The sequence below is a fragment of the Arachis duranensis genome, chromosome 6 (genome assembly GCF_000817695.3).
Source record: "Arachis duranensis cultivar V14167 chromosome 6, aradu.V14167.gnm2.J7QH, whole genome shotgun sequence".
NCBI lineage: Eukaryota > Viridiplantae > Streptophyta > Magnoliopsida > Fabales > Fabaceae > Arachis > Arachis duranensis.
The window spans coordinates 3,340,478-3,359,100 of NC_029777.3; the positions used below are offsets into that span (position 1 = coordinate 3,340,478).

Genomic DNA, 18,623 nt, shown 5'->3' on the forward strand with positions numbered 1-18,623 from the left:
AATGTTAGATTTTATTATTTTCTTATATAAAATTTATAAAATTATACATTAATTATATATCGAATGCATCCAATTAAACATTTATTTTAAATTAATTTAGAGATAAATTTAGATCTTTAAAATAAATTCAATAAATAATTAAAGTGGAGTCAAGATTCATGACAGGAGCGAGGAATAATCCCGTCGATAAGTTATCAAACTTTGGCTCTGGCGTGGGCTCCACATTCAGCTCCCCACGTTATCATTAAATTAAATTATATGAAGAATACACTGCAGAAAAAAAAATAGTAACATATATACTTACATATTATATATGTGTAAAAGACAATGCATATATAACATATGGATAACTAATGCTTTCTAATATATAGAAAATAAATTTTGATTTTTACACTCCAAATATATATTTTATATACAATGCAACTTTATATAAATTCTTTATTATACAAAAAACCACGTCTTTATTTGCGAAAAAAAATTCACAAATATTTTGTGATATAAAATTATTGTTCTTATTTACTTGAAATTATTGCTACACAATATATATAAGAAAGCAATAATACATATAATTGGGATTTAATCCGTGAACGCCAAATCCTTTAAAAATAATACTGAATAAGAAAAAAATAAATTTTAATTATTTTTAGTTAATTTTTTATTATCAAATATTTTTAATATTATTTTAGATAATAATGCTTTGAAAATATAGAATAAATTCCTAAATTTAAATAAATCAAAGTTTAATTATTATTAAATCAAGATAATAAGAGTTACCTATACTGTAAGTTACAAAATTAACACTCTTAATATATCTCTTAATCAAAATCTTAATATTTGTTCATGATCTCATCTCATAAGCCAATAATTCAAAATAAAATAATATATTTGTTATAGTTTAATTTTTGCACTATATATTATATACGTGAAAATGGCAAGCAATTATAAATTAAATTCACCAAGTGTTGCTGATATGTTCACACTTCAATTCAAACAACTCCAAAATAGTCATCCTTTTATATATATATATATATAACAACGTAAATTTTAAGCTCGACTATAAGTAAATTATATCTGTTTTTCAACGTAACAGACAATTCAAATAAAGTATCAAACAACCCATGACTCGTAAAATTGCCATCATTCAAGGAGTAAAATTAATAAAAAAAAACAATTTTATTGTTCATTTTTTCATAGTAAATATTATTTAATATTAATATTTTGTCAACAATTAATACATATTTTTTGTTAATTATAATTAAATTTAAATATATAATTAATTAATAATAATTATATTTGTATAGGAATAATAATAACAACATTGATGTATAAATAGTATTATTATCTAATACTCTATTTATTTATTATAGAATACAAGTGTAAAATTAAAATATTCTTGACAAAATATTTTTCGTTGAGAAATGTGTATTAGGAGAGAAAAAACAAAAAGAATAAAGACGCAATTGCGATGAAGGTGGTGGCGTTGGGGTGCCGGCGACGGCGACGATGAAGACCCCTGGGCCATGCATTATGCATAGTCCTTCAGCTTTGAATTTTGACCATTGAATTAATTATCAATTTGTCATCATGTGTTCATTTTTTCTACGGTCAAATTAAAAACATAAAAACAGAGAATAAAACAAAGGATATTCCTTTTCCTTTTCCTTCAAGGAAACGAGCACCAACGTATCACATCACTATAGTCTATTGAAATAAGTTATCGCCATTATTTTGTTTCTAAAAAGATAAAAAGTCATATAAGCAAACCTGCTTCTTCGTCACTGCATACTTCATCTTTTTGAGTTTGAAGTTTAAACTTTAAAGAGGCTTAGTCACATGTTATTATTTGCAAGAATTTTCAGATAATAGATAATTGAATTTGGCATTTATATGACTTTATTTCAGTAGAATATGTTTGATTATTCTCGTAAATAAGCTTGAGTTTTAATAATTTTAATCTTAAAAAAATCTGTGAAAATTATCCTAATTTTAGATGTTTCAAATTAAAAAAAAAGAGTGATACACATGATTTTGAAGAAAAAACACAAAAGAGAAATGGTTTGTTACGTAAACAATGTATTTAAGTTAAATTCTTATTTTAACTGTTAATCATTCAATACACACATTCTTATTTGTTTTGATATTTTGATATAAATCTTCAAAAACTAAACTCTTTTGAAGATTAAAATATAAACTTAGTTTTCATACACTCACAATATAAAAAAATGTAACAACAAAAGTAACTAAATTTTAAATATCAAACTTTTTATATAATCAGTACATTAAAATTATCTCTTAAAATATATGTATCTAATCATTAAGAATTTAATTTTAAAGCTAAAATATTTTGGAGTGTAGACTTTTTTTTTTGGTGTCTAATTTTGAAGAGTAGACTGAGTGTGAGGTACATGTGCTTATATCTTTCAAGAAATCCAACATTGAAACAAAAATATTTTACAGTTAAAATATAAACATCTAGTTTCTTAAAAAAATAAAATGTTATTCACTTGAGAAATTAAAGTTTATTCTTTCTTAACCGAACAAATTTTTTTTTTCTAGAAAGACTGATATAACTACTTTCATAAAGAGTGAATTTCGATCGAAACTACCAATATATGATTGTTATAAGATATAACTCGTTTCACTTTTTTAAGAGATTAAAAAATAATGTAACCTTAAACAGGTACATTTAACTTATCAGCAAATAAAAGAACAAAAACTAGAATAAACAACTGAATTCAGTTGCACCAAACATCAAAAAGACATGAAACATGAATATCAATATACAATCTATAATTCACTAGTGAAAACTCTGTACATCAGGAAAGAACAGAGAAACTAAAACCAGTTGCAGAGTCTAGCTTAAAATCGTAGAACTCCATAAAATAAGAGTTTCTACTTTCTAGAACCATCAACCATATATCTTTTCTTATTTTTTTGTTAAGGGTGGTAAATCTACACCTAATTTTCTATGTGACATATGAACAAAATTGGAAAATTGCTGCTGAAATTCCTCGAATTCAATCACTCCCTCTTCCTCTACTTTCTTCAGTTCAGATCACTAGTCACACCTCCTCCACTTAAGATCCATGGATGCCCTGAAAAAACACATGAATATAAGTTTACAAAAACCTACTAATCATGAATGGAAAAAAAAAAAAAGAAAAAAAAGAGAGAAGTTAAAAACTTACTTAATGCTTGCTCTGCTGAAATTCTCCTTGAAGGGTCCTTGCAAATCATCTTTCTGAGAAGATCCTTAGCAGAAGAAGAAACAGACCTAAAGATGGTAGTTGGGAATCTAAGATTAGCCCTAACAACAGCTTCAAAAATCTCAGAAGCATTCTCTCCATAGAATGGTGGAATAGCACCCAACATTATGTAAAGAATCACACCGGAGCTCCAAACATCAACTTTCTCACTGTATTCCCTTCCCATCACCACCTCCGGCGCCACGTAATACGGCGTCCCCACCACCCCACTCATCCCTCTTCCGTCGCCGAACCACTCCGCCGAACCAAAGTCCGCAACTTTCAGATTCCCCCTTCTATCGAAAAGCAAATTATCTGGCTTTATGTCCCTGTGCGCTATCCCCAGCCTGTGGCAATGCGCCACCGCCTCAAGAAGCTGTTTCATTACGGCGGCGGCCTCTATCTCCGGCAAAGGTCGATCAGCAATTCGGTCGAATAGGGTTTCTTGCTCGCAAAGCTCAGCGACGATGGAGAGAGAATCGGAATCCTCATAGGCTCCGAAAATCTTAACAATGTTAGGGTGTGGAGAAAGAAAAGTCATGAACTTGGATTCGTTTTCGATGCAGGCACGATCGGTGGGGTCAAGAAGAAGACCCTTATCGATAACCTTGCATGCGAGAAACTCACCGGAATTAGGGTCGAAGCAGCGAAACACAGTGCCGAATCTACCACGACCAATCTCCTCCAGCAATTGGTATTGTCTCTGCAAGGCTTCACACATTGTCAATTTCACTCTCTTTCTTCTGATTTAGGGTTTTCTCGTTTTCTTAATCCCTAATTGATTTCGTGATTTGGGGTCTTCAGGTTGCGGTGGTTTCTGTATTTATAAAGAGAAGAAGAGACAGCGGGTTATGGAGGGGGTTTTGGACTTCTGAGTGGGAGGGTATTATGGGAATAAAGGAAAGGAATATTCGGTTTCAAAATTCCCAATTTCTCACAACACAACACGTTTGTCAAACTAAACGGAATCTATGATGGCCGCTGCTGTTTGAGTCCGTTATGGCGCTCATCATGCTTTTACGCTCTTTTTATTTTTCGTTTTTTTCAATAACTTACAAAATTGACCCCTTCCGTTTAATTAAGTTTGACATGGGGTTTATGATTAATTTTTTATTATAAAATATTTTTTATTTTTTAAATAAAAATTAAATTTGGCAAGACTTTTACGGTTTATAACTGTTCTATACACTATAAGATATGGAAGATAAGATATTAAATTAAAGTTTAGAAGATAAGATATTAATTAAATTATTAAATTGACATCTCCTTTTATATATCTTCTCGCACAAGAAGACTTGCTATCTAATGAATAAATTTGAGTTATGACGATATCACCGCTCCTAAATTTAACTTTGATTTTTGTTTAGATATTGTATATAATTAAAAATAAAAAAATAAAGTAATACAGAATCAGTTATACCTAAAACAAACTATAAACTTTTAAATGATTTTAAATAGAGTGACAGATTCTGTTGGATGATGACTTGAAACTTGAAAGATAAGGCAAGAAATTAATATTGTTCATTTTAAATGAAGTGATAAGAGATAAATATTAGATCGGCGGTATTTAAAAAAATTTTACAATGGTATTTAATTTTTGTTATTAATAAAGTGATCTTTAAAAATTTTAAAATTTGACAAAAATACTCAAATGTAAAAGCATGACATCATATTAAACAGAAAATGTTGATATAGTTATTGAAAGAGTTTCAGTAATGGTGACAGAAAACTTTGATAGTGTTTTCAGCGAGGAAGGGAGCTTGATTCGCTAATCTCTTCTCTTATCTCCTCCGTTACTTGTATCAAGACTTTTTTGTCTATTATTTTTTGGGACTTCCTCTCAAGTCAATCTGATTCATTCGTTGCATCAAACCTTCTATCTTCTTTTCATCAGGATAGATCGAATCAAATGAGAAACTTAAGCGAATCAATAATATCATACTTTAATTATTGATTGAAAAATTTCATCCATTTCAATTAGATGTCTATTCTTTTTTTAAATTAACTACCAGAACTGAGTTAAATAGGGCGTGCAAAAGACAAAAGGGATGGCTTCTATTCAAATTCTCTATCATTATATGTAAGAAGAGAGAGAGATGTTCGATGTTGCTTCTCCTCTATGTGCTTTAATAGCCGCTTGATGATGAAGCGAATCAAGCTTGGAGGAAAAAGAGAAAACATAAGAGGTGAGGGAAGAGATTAGCACATCAAGCTCTCCTCTTTGTCGAAAACGTCATTGAATTCTCTGCCACTATTACTGAAATTTTTTTGATTGCTAAATCAGCATTTTTCGTTCATTGTGACGTCATATTTTTATGTATGGATATTTTTGTTAAATTTTAAAATCTCTTGAGAATCATTTTATCAATAACAAATGTTAGATACTATTTTATCAATTTAGTATTTACCTCGATAAAATATTTTAAAAAATAAGAAAATAAAAATATTATTAATTATTAAATTATTTAATTTAAAAATATTAGGTGAACAAATATTTTTGTAACCAAATACACAACCAAAGTTTATTATTATACTTTAACGAGCATCCCAAATTCCTGATATATCTCAACTTTCATTTTACTTAGACTTGGTTTAATAAAATTTTTACTTTTAAAAGTAGTTTATAAAAGTTAATTTTTAAAAAATATTTTTTGTAGCATTTATATTTGATAAACTAAAATAAAAATAGTTTTTAATAAGCACAAACAACAACAAATATGTTTGATAAAATAGTTTTTAAAATTTTAAAATATTATAATAGATATTAATATAAGAATTAAATTTAAATATTAATTAATAGATAATATTATATTATATTTTTTTAATTTTGATGAGCACGATTAAACTTTTAAAAGCTTTTCTTTAGATACTTTTAAAAGCACATCTAACTTTTAAAAATTGTAAACACAAGTACATAACCTTTTTAATTTACCAAATAAAAAATGAAGTGTTTGTAAAATACCTATTTAAAAAATTTTACCAAACTAAATTTTAAAATATTAATTTACATATACATTTATTTAGATAATTTTTAATGTGCTGATAAATAATTAGGTTAATTTAATTAAATTTAATTACCAACAAAATTTGGCCATGTAACATCATTCAATATCATTATATATATTATGTATTTTAATATATGTTCTAGTGACTAATTTTTTTATATATATGTAATATAATTGCTAAAAAAAATTATAAATACTTTAAATTTCCCTTTTTCTTTTTTATTATGATTGAATAAGTTAAATTAGCCAATTTACATGAGTTTTTCTTTTCGATTCAAAGTGGCTTAATATATGCGTTGTTCCTTTTTACATTAATTATTTATGTTTTGATATCATGTAGTAATAAATTATAGTCTATGTAATATGTAGTTTATATAAAAAATTGTCACATGCACACTAAGAAATTTTTTTGATATCCACTATTATATATTTGTGTATGAATATATAAATTCTTTTTACGTTTTTATGGAATGACTGATTTGTTATATTACTTTTCTCTACTTAATTTTCTCTCTTTTTTTTTGGCAATTAGACCATTTTTTCTTTATGTATATTAATATTATTTAAAAATTTATTAGATTTTTAATATACTTAATTTTTTTTAGCAATTAGACCATTTTTTATGTATATTAATATTATTTAAATAATATTAAAAAAAGAAAAAAATTTATTGCTCAATTTCATTCTCTAATTAACATTTTTACGGTGAATACTACTTCAGTTAAAATACAAAATACAATGATTCTTAGAAAATGACTTACCAATAAAGTGATATACTACTAATAAAACTTTTTATTAAAAAATATGATTAACTCGATGAATAGGTTATTTTTTTAATTTCAATTATCAGAAAATAATATTGCTGCTTATTTTTGATAATATAACTATATATATAATTATACATAATTTTTACATTGTATGAATTTATAAAAAATGTCATTATTAAAATGAGAATTACATTCCGTAATTATTTATATAAATCTTAATCATCATCTATTACGGTATTAACTTATTCTTAGTATGTAGGGGAGTTGCGAAGGAAATGCCGTGTAATTATTATTAATAAAATGATATTATTCGAAAATGAAACAACGTTTTCTTCGAAGAAAACGCAAGATAAAAACAAAATCCAATGTCAACTTAAATGCTCTGCATACATCCTGAAAGACAAATCTAATAATGCAGAATGGATCTTATGTAGCAACTAGCAAGTAGCATTACATAATCCTTCAATTGGTCTGAAAAAGGTGGGGAGAAATAAATTATTTGCTGAAGGGTTGTCTGAATTATAGGCTACAAAAAACTGAAATCTTAGACACATCCGAGGCAAAACTGCAAAATTGGTCTCCACCGAAAAGTAAACTACAAACTTATCCATCAGAAAATCTCCCTAATAATGGTAAGCATACTAAGCTATGTCAATTTAATTCAACTTGGCTAATCACCTCTTAGCAAACCAGCCCTCACTTTAACATAGACTCATTAGTACAAGCTACAAAACTTCCCCGATCATGATTCCAATGTTGTTGCTGCTGTGTGCCCCCCAATCAAAGACACACTCAGTAGTTATTAGAGAAGCTGGGAATGTTTCATTCTCGTGGCTAAATTTGAAGGACACTTTAAAATTGATCTGAGTCTAGTGTCTTCGAACAAATGGCGAGTCCTTCCATTATTGGGCATTAAATTATGTTGATACACTGCATTAATGTATAATGATATAAAGTATAAAATCAGACTAGGTTAAAATAGGTGTCATGGTTACCAGAAAACAAATGAACAAGGAAGCATACTAGCTACATGATATTCTGATGTCAAAAAGGAACGTTAGTGGGAATAACTTGATAAAACAAGTGTGATTGGCAATCAAAATTTGAACTAGTCCATCCAAGCTCCAATTCATTTGAGCGAGCCCGCTAAACTACATTTGACATAATTCCAGGCGACTTATTTGTAAAAAATAAAAATGTCTGGTGACCAATATTTTTCTTTGTTTTTGTCTTTATATTTGAAACAACATTAGCAAATTCTCTACTTTTTTACACTAAAAATGTTTGTCCACTAGCATTTTTTGGCCTGAGCCATACTATCAAACCTCAATTTGGGTTCTGACCAAAAAAAGAAAAACCTCAATTTGGGTTGATGGCTAGCAAGCTAGGCGGCGGGAATGGATCCTCTCCGGTGAAAAAAAAACTGGATGGTGTCTAGTGCTTAATCCTACCATTCATTGTTCTCTCTCTCCTATTTAATTTTGGTCCCACTTATAGAATTAAAGGTGAAAGATCACACTTTATTCTCTCAAGTGTTCAAAAAAATGGAGACGATCCATTTCCCTAGGCGGCCCTAGGCAAGCAGACAAGAAAGAATTTCTGAATTCACAATGAATGCAGATTAAAATTGAATTTGTAACATCATATTTCACTTACCTAAAAAATATCAGTTGGGAGCCTCCATTGATTCATCCCATACTTCTGCACTTCCATTAGAGGCATCTTCTACATCTTCTTCCATTGAAAGCCTAATATATTCTCTATGAGCAAAGCGATCCCACTCCGTTAGTGTTGGATTCTCACGTTCCTGTTTACACAGGACATATAACAAGGCAGTCATGACTCTCGTGGTTCATTAGCAATGTAGCATCATATCAAATAGGCAAATAGCACAATAATTTTGATCACATATTTAGGTACCTGGCGAATCAAATATGCGTCACGAGTTTCAAAGGCCATGAACTTATTTATATTGAACAGGATATTGAAAATATGTCCTGAGAGTTTACGACCTTTCAGGTCACGCAGAGTTATATAAGTCTTATCCTGCAGAGCAGAGAAGTTAAATTTAGGAGCACCAAAATAAAAAGCACCCTGTGGTAAAAGGATTAGTAATAACATAAATAGAAGTAATGGCTCATTAGATTTGCATCACTTTTCAGCTATGAATTCCCAATAACAGAAGTGTAACATGACCAAACACCCAAAAGAAAAATTGAAAGAAAACCTCAGGTCCAATCATGTCAAGTATTTGGCACAATATATCCTCAAATAGCACACGCTCTTGGGCCATGCACTCCACTCGATGCAATTGCTCCTCATAAAAATATTGCAGTTCATTCCGTGTCAGAACTCCATTTCCATCCAAATCAATGCACTTGAACCTAATCATATGACAATGTCAAGCAAATTCACACGTAGCTAATAAGTTATTCACAAAGTTCAAATTCCCATGTTTCCTAATAATGGGAAAGATATCCAACACAAGTCCACAATCTGTCTCCAAGAGACAACCATGGACTCATTCACAGGCATATGCACAGTTCAAAATCCAAGTCACGTAAAACATGCTATGCACATGTGTAATTTAACAATGCATTGTGTGTGTGTGTGTGTGTGTGTGTGTGAGAGAGAGAGAGAGAGAGAGAGAGAGAGAGAGAGAGATGTGGTTTTGGATTGTATGTAGCAGAAGATGAAGACTGCTGAAGGCAAGTCTTGAGACAAAATTGATTTGTAATATTGTAATCCACACAAACCTGAGAAAATATTCTCTCGACAATTCGATAGGTGAGCGCATGATTACTATATCTGACAAGGTTGTCTTTGTCTATCAAGAAATCACGATCTGTATCCAGCTCCCAAAACTTGCAGTATATAACATAGAAATGTTCATAAGAGAAGTACCTGCAAACAGTTGTTTCATGCAAAGTAAAATTTAATGCATTTTAAAATAAATATACCTTAGAACCTTAAAACCTTAACTTTGAAAAAGAAATGTCTCGGTCATTTTCTGAAGTTGATGGTAATGGCATTTAACACTGTATACCTTAAAACCTTATTGATGTCGTCTTCTTCATCAGCATGCAGCATTGCATCAATTATGCTTCCACGCTTCAGCTCCCTCAGAGTAAGACGACCATTTGCCGATCTATTCACGTAGAAATATATTCTATATATTACGGTTTCAGCTGGAACATTGGAAAGGCAAGTATTAATGAACATCATATTCACATCCTAGATAACACAAGAGGATCATGCCAGAAACCATGAGCTATGAATCTTCGATAATCAAGTTTGATAAAAGTCCTTTAACTGGTTATCTTAAATAATTAACGATCAGCAAAAACCCCATATGCATAATTATAAATCAAACAATCTCAAAAATTGTTTTAAAGAAACCTTTTACACAAACTTATGCACTAGTACAGAACCGGCCTCCTTCCTCCCACTTTTCAAAGGCATGAAACACAACCTACAACATTCTGTGAAACTACAAGAAGTCCAATATAAGCTTACTTTTACGGAAACCTATCTTTTGGTGCATTTATTTTTACCTAATCCTTTATAATGAAACTTCAAAAATTGGTCTAGGGGCTCCCCTCACCCCTTTGGTCCCCCATGAACCCAAAAGTGAAGTATTTGAGGAACTAAGTATTATGAATCTCAAATTTATTTGCTGATATCTACAATTTTATGAGCCTAGGAATGCAAGGTTGTAACTAAGATGGAATACAAACCATATCTCTCTTGGAACTCAGGTGTGCTCTGCAGGAATTCTAGCCCTGGATGGGTTGCCAAAAGCTCACGTAGCACGGGTTTAAAATCATCCTGACGTGGGAGTAAAAAAAGGTTTTCAATAAGAAAGATAGATAGGAACATCATATCAGCCAAAAACAAAAATCAGTTAACGTGACCCTAAAAAAATAAATGAAGCTAGAATCAAATGGGAGGGAATAATTAATTGTCTTGAACTTTTGATAAAGAAATAAAAGCAAAATACCTTGGTAAGGTAATTGAGCTGTGGTTGCTTTAAAATTGTGTACATCTGAGTTGCAATATCCTTCGTCAACATGTTGCCTTTAGTCCAATAATCAATAAATGCTTCTCTGAAGGAGCATTCCGTCAAGGATTTCAACAATAACAATTAGTAGAAAACAATAATTAATTAATTACAGAGAAAAGGCCATTCAAGTATAATTCTTAAAAGAAGGGAATGGAGATATAGTTAAATAAACCATGTTTAATTCATTAATAATAAATATGGTGTTCCACGCAAAGATATCAGAATAAAATTAGCATCCTTGCCATCCACTGTCTCTAAATTTCACTCCTTTTTCAAGAATATCTAACATAATAATCAGGAATACAGGTCTGTATTTCCCATAAAAGTTCTTTTCCTTTCTGAATAATTATTATGCTACTCAAGATTTCCAGCACGTCAAGTATTCAAACAGCTAAGGCTAAGAAGCATAATCTACGGTACAAATTAAAAAGGTAAAAAGTTGTGTTTTGGAAAAGAAAAAACAAGAAAAAGTTACGCACCTTGTGACGACACCAGTTCCATTATCAATCTTCTTGAAAAGAACTGCGGAAAAAAAAGATGGCAGCTTGCAAACTTCCTTTGTAACAGGCTTGAATTCTGGCAAAGCATAACAAGGAAACAAGTAAACAGGAAAGTGAATCTTAACTACCTACTATAAAGTGACTTCCAGATAGATACTCACTTTTTGACTTTGGGAAACATTTAAAAGAAGTTATATTTTTCAAGCAAAGTTAGTTGGGGGAGTGTTATTACTTATTACTTAAGATAGCAAGAATATGATACTTATAAGTTATAACTATTTTAAATGCATTTTCTCAGTTGCCAACTGGCCCTTCAGAATATCACCTACTTATATGTGCAGTGTCTCACCATGCATCTGCAGCCCATCTGTGTGATCACGGAATAACCGGTCAATTCTAGACAAGCATTGTTCTTTCAAGTCATTTGGTGGTGGAGGTCCATGTTGAAAATAGAACTGCAAACACACAAGTCTATATGTTACAAGAATGAACATGGCATGAAAGAGTGATACAGTGGCAGTACATTGTTCTTTCTAACCTGTGGTATGGATTCTTTAACTGGCTCACTGACAACCTTCAGAGGAGAACTCAAATTAGAAGGACCAATTCTCTGTTTCACGACGCGAGGGGAACCAGACGTGCTTCTTGGTGAAAGAGGTGGAGCAGTGCCTGCAGGAAACATGGAAGGCAAAGGACTATTGCAAGCATTTGGACTATTGCTATTCGCCGGCACGTTTAAGGGAGCACCGGACTTTGCATCATTTAGCAATGATGTTATCTACAAAAATTACCAAGTGAGATACAAACACGTTCATTATATTTGATAAAGTTTTCAAAGAATTAATAAATAAATAAATAAATAAATAAATAAGCATGTCTTATTGGTAACCACAATTTCAGACACTTGAGTCATCAAGAGTTCGTTCATAGTGCTTCATTCCAATAATAGGATAAGATGATTTCAACTAAAGGGAGAGGTTGAGAAACAATCCCTTTCAAAAACATTGTGGACTCGACTATGATTATCTAAATGATGATTAAATTGATAATCTCGCATGCAAAGTTCAAATGAAGAAATAGACATTGAATCTCTACGATGCATACCAAACGATTGCTTTCGGGAAGCGATAACCATTGTTCGAAGAGCGCCTCCATGAAATAGGCGTTAGTTTTGAGAGCAAAAGCAGAAACCTCCTGCAGCTGCAACATTTCGACGTCAAGAGACGCCACATCGCTAACGACATCCGTGCTCATCTCATTCACGAAAACTAAAACGCATAGAGATCAGAAAATACGAATCCTCTATAGAATTTTAATTTTGACACTGAAGCAAGCTGAATTTCAATGCCTTTTGATGAATCGGAACAGCGTAAACTAATCGGAAATGCGGTTTGCGATAGTTGCGGCGGAGTCAGCAGATCGAGATTTTGATGAAAAAAAAAAAGAAAAAGAATGCGAGCGATGTAATGAATGTGCAGATCCGTGAAGGAGAAAGAAGAAAGAATTGTGGAAGAGGATGAATTCAATTTTAGTGGTATTTTTAGTTTTAGGAAATAGTAGAAAAAATGAGAGGGCGACACGTGGTGTACTTAGGAAGAATTCAGTCTTGTGAATCTCACTAATCAAGGATCAAGGATTGTTAATAATTAATAATTATGTTCACATTTGTAATTGGACACACCCTTATCCACTCTCTCAGATGGACTTGCTTGAACAGCACGGTACCCCCGACGTTTTCGCATACAATGCAATGATCAGTGGGTTTGTTGAACCATGCATGCATGAAGACTTTAGCTTTGATTTTGCAAACAAATTTATCAACAATGGAGGGTTGAATTCATCTAATTCAAAAGAAAAATTAGAATACTTGGTTACTGGTAGATGGATGTATATGGTGTATTGCTGACTCTGATTATTGCTAACAGGGGCTTAGGGTGTAGCCCGAATGAAACTAGTTACTCCTTGTTAGCATGGAAGCTATTTTTCAAACCTGAAAACTCAGATGCAGTTGACTTCACGTGAAGTTGATAACTGAGAGTCATTAGATGAAGTCGACTGCACCTGAATTTTCACATTTTCTCAAATGTTTCATATGAATCCCACCCTTGATGTGTGCCACTTTTATGAGATGATTAAGAACACTTGTGCGTGTAAAATTTTTTTGGCATAAAGGTCTCTTCCATGAACTTTTCTTGTTCAATTTTGTTAATTAGTCTCATAATAAAGCTTTCGGTTGGAGTCAGGAGTGAAAGGACAAGAAGAGACTTGATTTCTACGCTATAAGGTGTAGGAGACTTCAATTTTCTGCATAAAATAATTAGGTTGAGTTAGGGATAAATAAATTGTCTAATGTATTCTACTGTTTTGGGATATATATCTGTGCATGCGTAATTGCGTATGTGTTGATTATGATTTTAGACACATGCAATGCTAGTTTATTTTTTTTTAATAAAAAATAGAGCCCAAAAAAACTACACAAAAATAACTCTAGAAAAAAAAGGATCAATAGTATTTGCCATGAAATAAGAAGAAATAGCAGAAGACACTGACTAAAAAAAATGGCATTCTAACAGTAGATTATGACCTTGTGTCGTCGGTCGATTAGTACAAACATTTGTTTTCCTGAATTCATGATGAATTTTTCAAGAGGTAAATCTATGACATTTGGAATGAATCGCAGCAACAAAAAATTTGGCAAAATAAAAATCAGTAATATTTTTCAGACAGAGTTTTACAGTAGCCTTACAATCCACCTCAATATTTAGGTTAAAAATACTAAGGTAGCGTTTGTTTTGAGGTAATGAGACAGAGACTGAGAGACTGGGACTCAGTATCATATTTGTTAGTTCAGAGACTGGTACTAAAATTTCTGTCTCTATCTCTAAAATTTCAGTATTTCAGTACCTCCAAAAAGTAGGGACACAGAGGACTAAAATTTTTTGAGATGGAGACTAAAACTTTAATAACATTTTATACCTAAAATATCCTCATTTCAATTAATTAATTCCAATTTTACCCTTTGTATAAATTAAATTAGAGTTTCATTCTTGTTTCAATTTCTGTCTCCCACTTTGCACCAAACAGAATACTGAGATTTATTTCAATTTCTGTCTCTTAGTCTCTGTCTTTCAATCTTTGTCTTTCCGTCTCTGTCTCTCCACCAAACACTACCTAAGGTTGATAGCCAAATTCAGTCCAAGAAGAATTTTTCATAGTTCGGCTTGAGTAATAGAGCAAGTACCCAAATTAGCACTGAAACATGCCAAAAACTTACCATCATGATCCCTTATGAGACCACCGCAAGCCGCAGTTCCTTCTTTTGTGACTGATCCATTAGTATTTAATTTGAAGAATGGCGAGGCAGGGGACACCCATCTTATTTGTTTCTCAAAAAAGGAACCAACCTATTCCTGGTTCGAGAAAGTTTGGATTGTGCAAAATGGTAGTTTTTAGCTAGATGTAGAGGTGTCCAACAAATGAAATCTTCTTGCATAGAGTGGTCTACCTCAAAGATGAACTTGTTCCACTAAAATAAGAGGGTATGCATTGTGCAAACAAAGAGCAGGGGCCAAGAAAAACCTTGGTGGTGGGATTGAGCCGATAAATTTTTCAGAAGCCATGGGTAAAGAGGCTTACTGAAAAAAGTATCCATACTCAATGAATTATTTATGCTCTTCCACGTCTCATGCGCGACTTTACAATTTCGGAGGACATGGAGCACAAATTCAGGATAAAGACCATAAATACAACAAAGATCATCCGATTCCATTCTTCGAAAACGAAGCTCATTTGTGAAAAGAGCATTGTTTGCTACTAGTCAACAAAAATGCACGAAGTCGCTGTGGAGCCTGCAATTTTCAGACCTTTGTGAAAAGTGCAACTGTAGAGTTATCCTTAGCCTCCAAATAAATCGAACAAGCTAATTTAATGGTAAAGGAACTATTAGATGAGTGTAACTAAGCAACTTGGTCCTCTTCCAAACCACTCTTCGGCGGTTTAATTGCAGTCAAGATAAGAACCCAATCTTCATCTAGAAAATTACCAAAGAAATTAAAATTTTAACTTGAGCCGAACACATATTCTGCCACTTTGCCCTCCATTCGATTTTCTATAAGAATTCGAGGACAAGATCAGCTAGTCTTTGCACACCAGGTATCCAATGGTCAGTCCACATATTCACCTGAGTTCCTGCACCCAGTTTCCAAATGAGATTTTGCTCAAAAATTGTCCAAACCTGACAGATACCTTTTCATACATTAGAACAAGATTGAGACTTGTTAATTATCGAAATTTGATTATTGCTGCATCTATATTTGCTCCGTAGGACATATACCCATAGAATATCAGAATGGTGAATCATCTTCCAAGCTAGTTTTATCATGTGAGCATTATTAAGAGCTCTGGCCGGTCTCAAACCCAATCCTCCCTGCGTCTTTTTTCTCCAACTAAGGAGATGAGGCTTCTTACCATCAGAAAGTCCTTCCCATATGAAATTTCTACAAATGCCATCAATTTTGTCACAAACACTCAGCGAAATCTTCATAGTTTGCATTAAATAAGAAGGGATGGTAGCTAGTACGGATTGCGTTAAAGTAACCCTCTCTGCAAGACAAATATTTTGAGTCTTCCAGGAGCTAAGTTGGTTGGCCATTCTATCCAGAATAAAATGGAAATTTTCTTTCTTAGTCCGGCCATGAAGTAAAGAAACCCCTAAATACTTACCCAAATTTGTGGTAAGTTTCATGCCCAAGGCATTACTTAAGTCAACTTTTCGATTAAAGGATACATTGTCTGAAAAGAAAACATAAGACTTTTCAAAGCTCATTTTCTCGCCAGAGCTATGGCAGAGGAGATCCAGAATATCCCTCATTATCTCCACTTGGTCCATGAAAGCCTTGCCAAACAAAACAATATCATCCACAAAGCATAGATGTAACAGTTTAAGACCTCCTCGGTTTAAACATATCGGGTCCCAGAGATTATTATTCACAGTAGTCAATATGATATGGGCTAAACACTCAATACACAGAACCAATAGATATGGAGATAAGGGATTACCTTGTTGAATACCTCTAGACAGGGAGAAGGGATTCCATTCCAGAGGACTTGCATTTCAGCAGAAGAATAACAATGATCAATAAGACTAATCAGATTAACTGGGAGACTAGTTTCAGTGAGAGTGTCATGGAGAAACTGCCAGTTCAGACGATCATATACCTTCTCAAGGTCAATCTTGACTGCCATATAGCCGATAAGACCTTTTTTTGATCTCATAGTGTGAATAGCTTCTTAAGCGATAATTATGTTATATGCACTCTGTCTATTTAGAACAAAGGCACCATGAGATGGACTAATCAGATGTGATATCACCTCTTTTAGTCTCTGAGCAATAATCTTAGTAACAAGCTTATATGAGACATTATATAACCCAATAGGATGAAAATGGTGAAAGGATTTTGGACAATCTCTTTCAGGAATTAGGGAAATAAATGTCTTGTTTACTGTTTTAATGTCAAAATGGTTACTGAAAATATTATTTACCTAATTTACCAGAGAAGACTTGACCGTTTCCCATTTACTGTGATAAAACATAGCAGGAAGGCCATTAGGTAAGGGAGCTTTTCATGCTCCCATAGAGAATAGAGTAGCGGAAATTTTCTTTACGCTAACCATTCTATCCAGCTTGTTTTTTTCCTCCATTGACAGATTCGGAAATAGACCAAGAGCTTCCAGCCTCTCATAAAAATTATCATTAGTGTACAAATTGTGGAAATATTGAACTTCTATATTCTGGAGTAAAACAGAGTCTTCTACCCATTCTCCATTAACATCCTTTAACATAGTCACCCTGTTCCTTCTCCTTTTAGAAATTGCAGTACTGTGAAAATAAGATGTATTTTGATCACCAAAATTTATTCATTTGTACCTAGAACATTGTTTCTAGTATATTTCTTCTTGAATAATGAGTGTCTCCAGTTCTCTCCAAAGATCATATTGTAAATTATTCAAGAAAGGATTGATTTGGAAACGAAGAGCATTAGAGATACCATCTAACTGAGCTAAGAGGTGAGCCTTTCGTTTGGCAAGATTTCCAAAGACTTCTTTGTTCCAAGCCTTATCTACTTTAGAAAAGTTGCTAATATTAACCTCCATGGTATTTTCCTCCCGCTAGGATCTATCTAGAAGATTATCAAAATCAGAATGAGTGAGTCATGCTGTCAAGAAATAGAACGGTTGATTAGAATTTGTAAGACCTGAAGCCGTCTTCAAGTTCAAACGGATCGGAATATGGTACGATTTAAGCTTAGGAAGATGTTTCACCACGGCCATACTGAACCTCTGAGACCAAGTATTATTAGAAATATATCTATCAAGTCTTTTTCGAGTTGCCCCTTTTACCAGGTGAAAGGTTGCCTTTGAAAACTAATATCCTGTAATCCACACTCTCAGATGTAGATAATACACTATTAAATTCTTCACTAACACAACATTCTCCTAAAATTTACACAACCAATTTTTATAATCCTGACCATAGTTCTTTAAATTTTTTATCAAATTTTTGGGACAAAAAATATAATCTATTCTTTTTTTTAAAGAAATACAATAACTAATATTTTGAACTAAAGTCTGCCAAAATATTATTTCACAATGAATTCAAATAGTCATCACATTTCATATGAACTAACTAATAAGATTGAGAAGAGTAATACTATACTTATTTATATTTATCACTTTTAGTTTTGTTGGTGAAAAACGAAAAAAATTTATATGAAGTGTAAAAATCAGTAAAATCATAAAATAAAATATTAATCATAATTAAATTTGTAATTTTTATTATATATGAATTTTACTACTTAGTTTAAAAATGATTAAATCTTAAGATATATTTGATTTATGTTTTTATTTTAACAAATTGTGAAAAATAAATATTTTATTATTTTATTGTTTTCTAAATAGTAAAAACAAAAGATATCAGAAATAAGAATGCAAACTAAATGCACTTTAATTTTTCACCTTAACAAATTCTTTACTCTCATATTTAA

The 18,623-nt window shown here is 31.9% G+C and overlaps 1 protein-coding gene and 1 pseudogene across 1 annotated transcript; both read right to left on the reverse strand.

The window, feature by feature from the left end:
- Nucleotides 1-2,762: 2,762 nt before the first annotated feature.
- On the reverse strand, nt 2,763-4,082 carry LOC107492004 (phosphoenolpyruvate carboxylase kinase 2). Its single transcript, XM_016112953.3, has 2 exons — nt 3,189-4,082; nt 2,763-3,095 (listed from the first exon to the last, which is right to left on the reverse strand). Exons 1-2 carry the CDS (start codon nt 3,964-3,966, stop codon nt 3,046-3,048), a joined length of 828 nt encoding a protein of 275 aa, XP_015968439.1. The 5' UTR covers nt 3,967-4,082; the 3' UTR covers nt 2,763-3,045.
- Nucleotides 4,083-7,369: 3,287 nt separating this feature from the next.
- Nucleotides 7,370-13,046, reverse strand: LOC107491847 (probable serine/threonine protein phosphatase 2A regulatory subunit B''delta; annotated as a pseudogene).
- Between the last annotated feature and the right edge of the window lie 5,577 nt (nt 13,047-18,623).

Coding starts and splice junctions, on each gene's coding strand:
- LOC107492004 (XM_016112953.3), bottom strand. CDS start 3,966: ATGTGTGAAGCCTTGCAGAGACAATACCAATTGCTGGAGGAGATTGGT. Junction 3,096..3,188: donor TTCAGCAGAGCAAGCATTAA/GTAAGTTTTTAA, acceptor GTGTTTTTTCAG/GGCATCCATGGATCTTAAGT.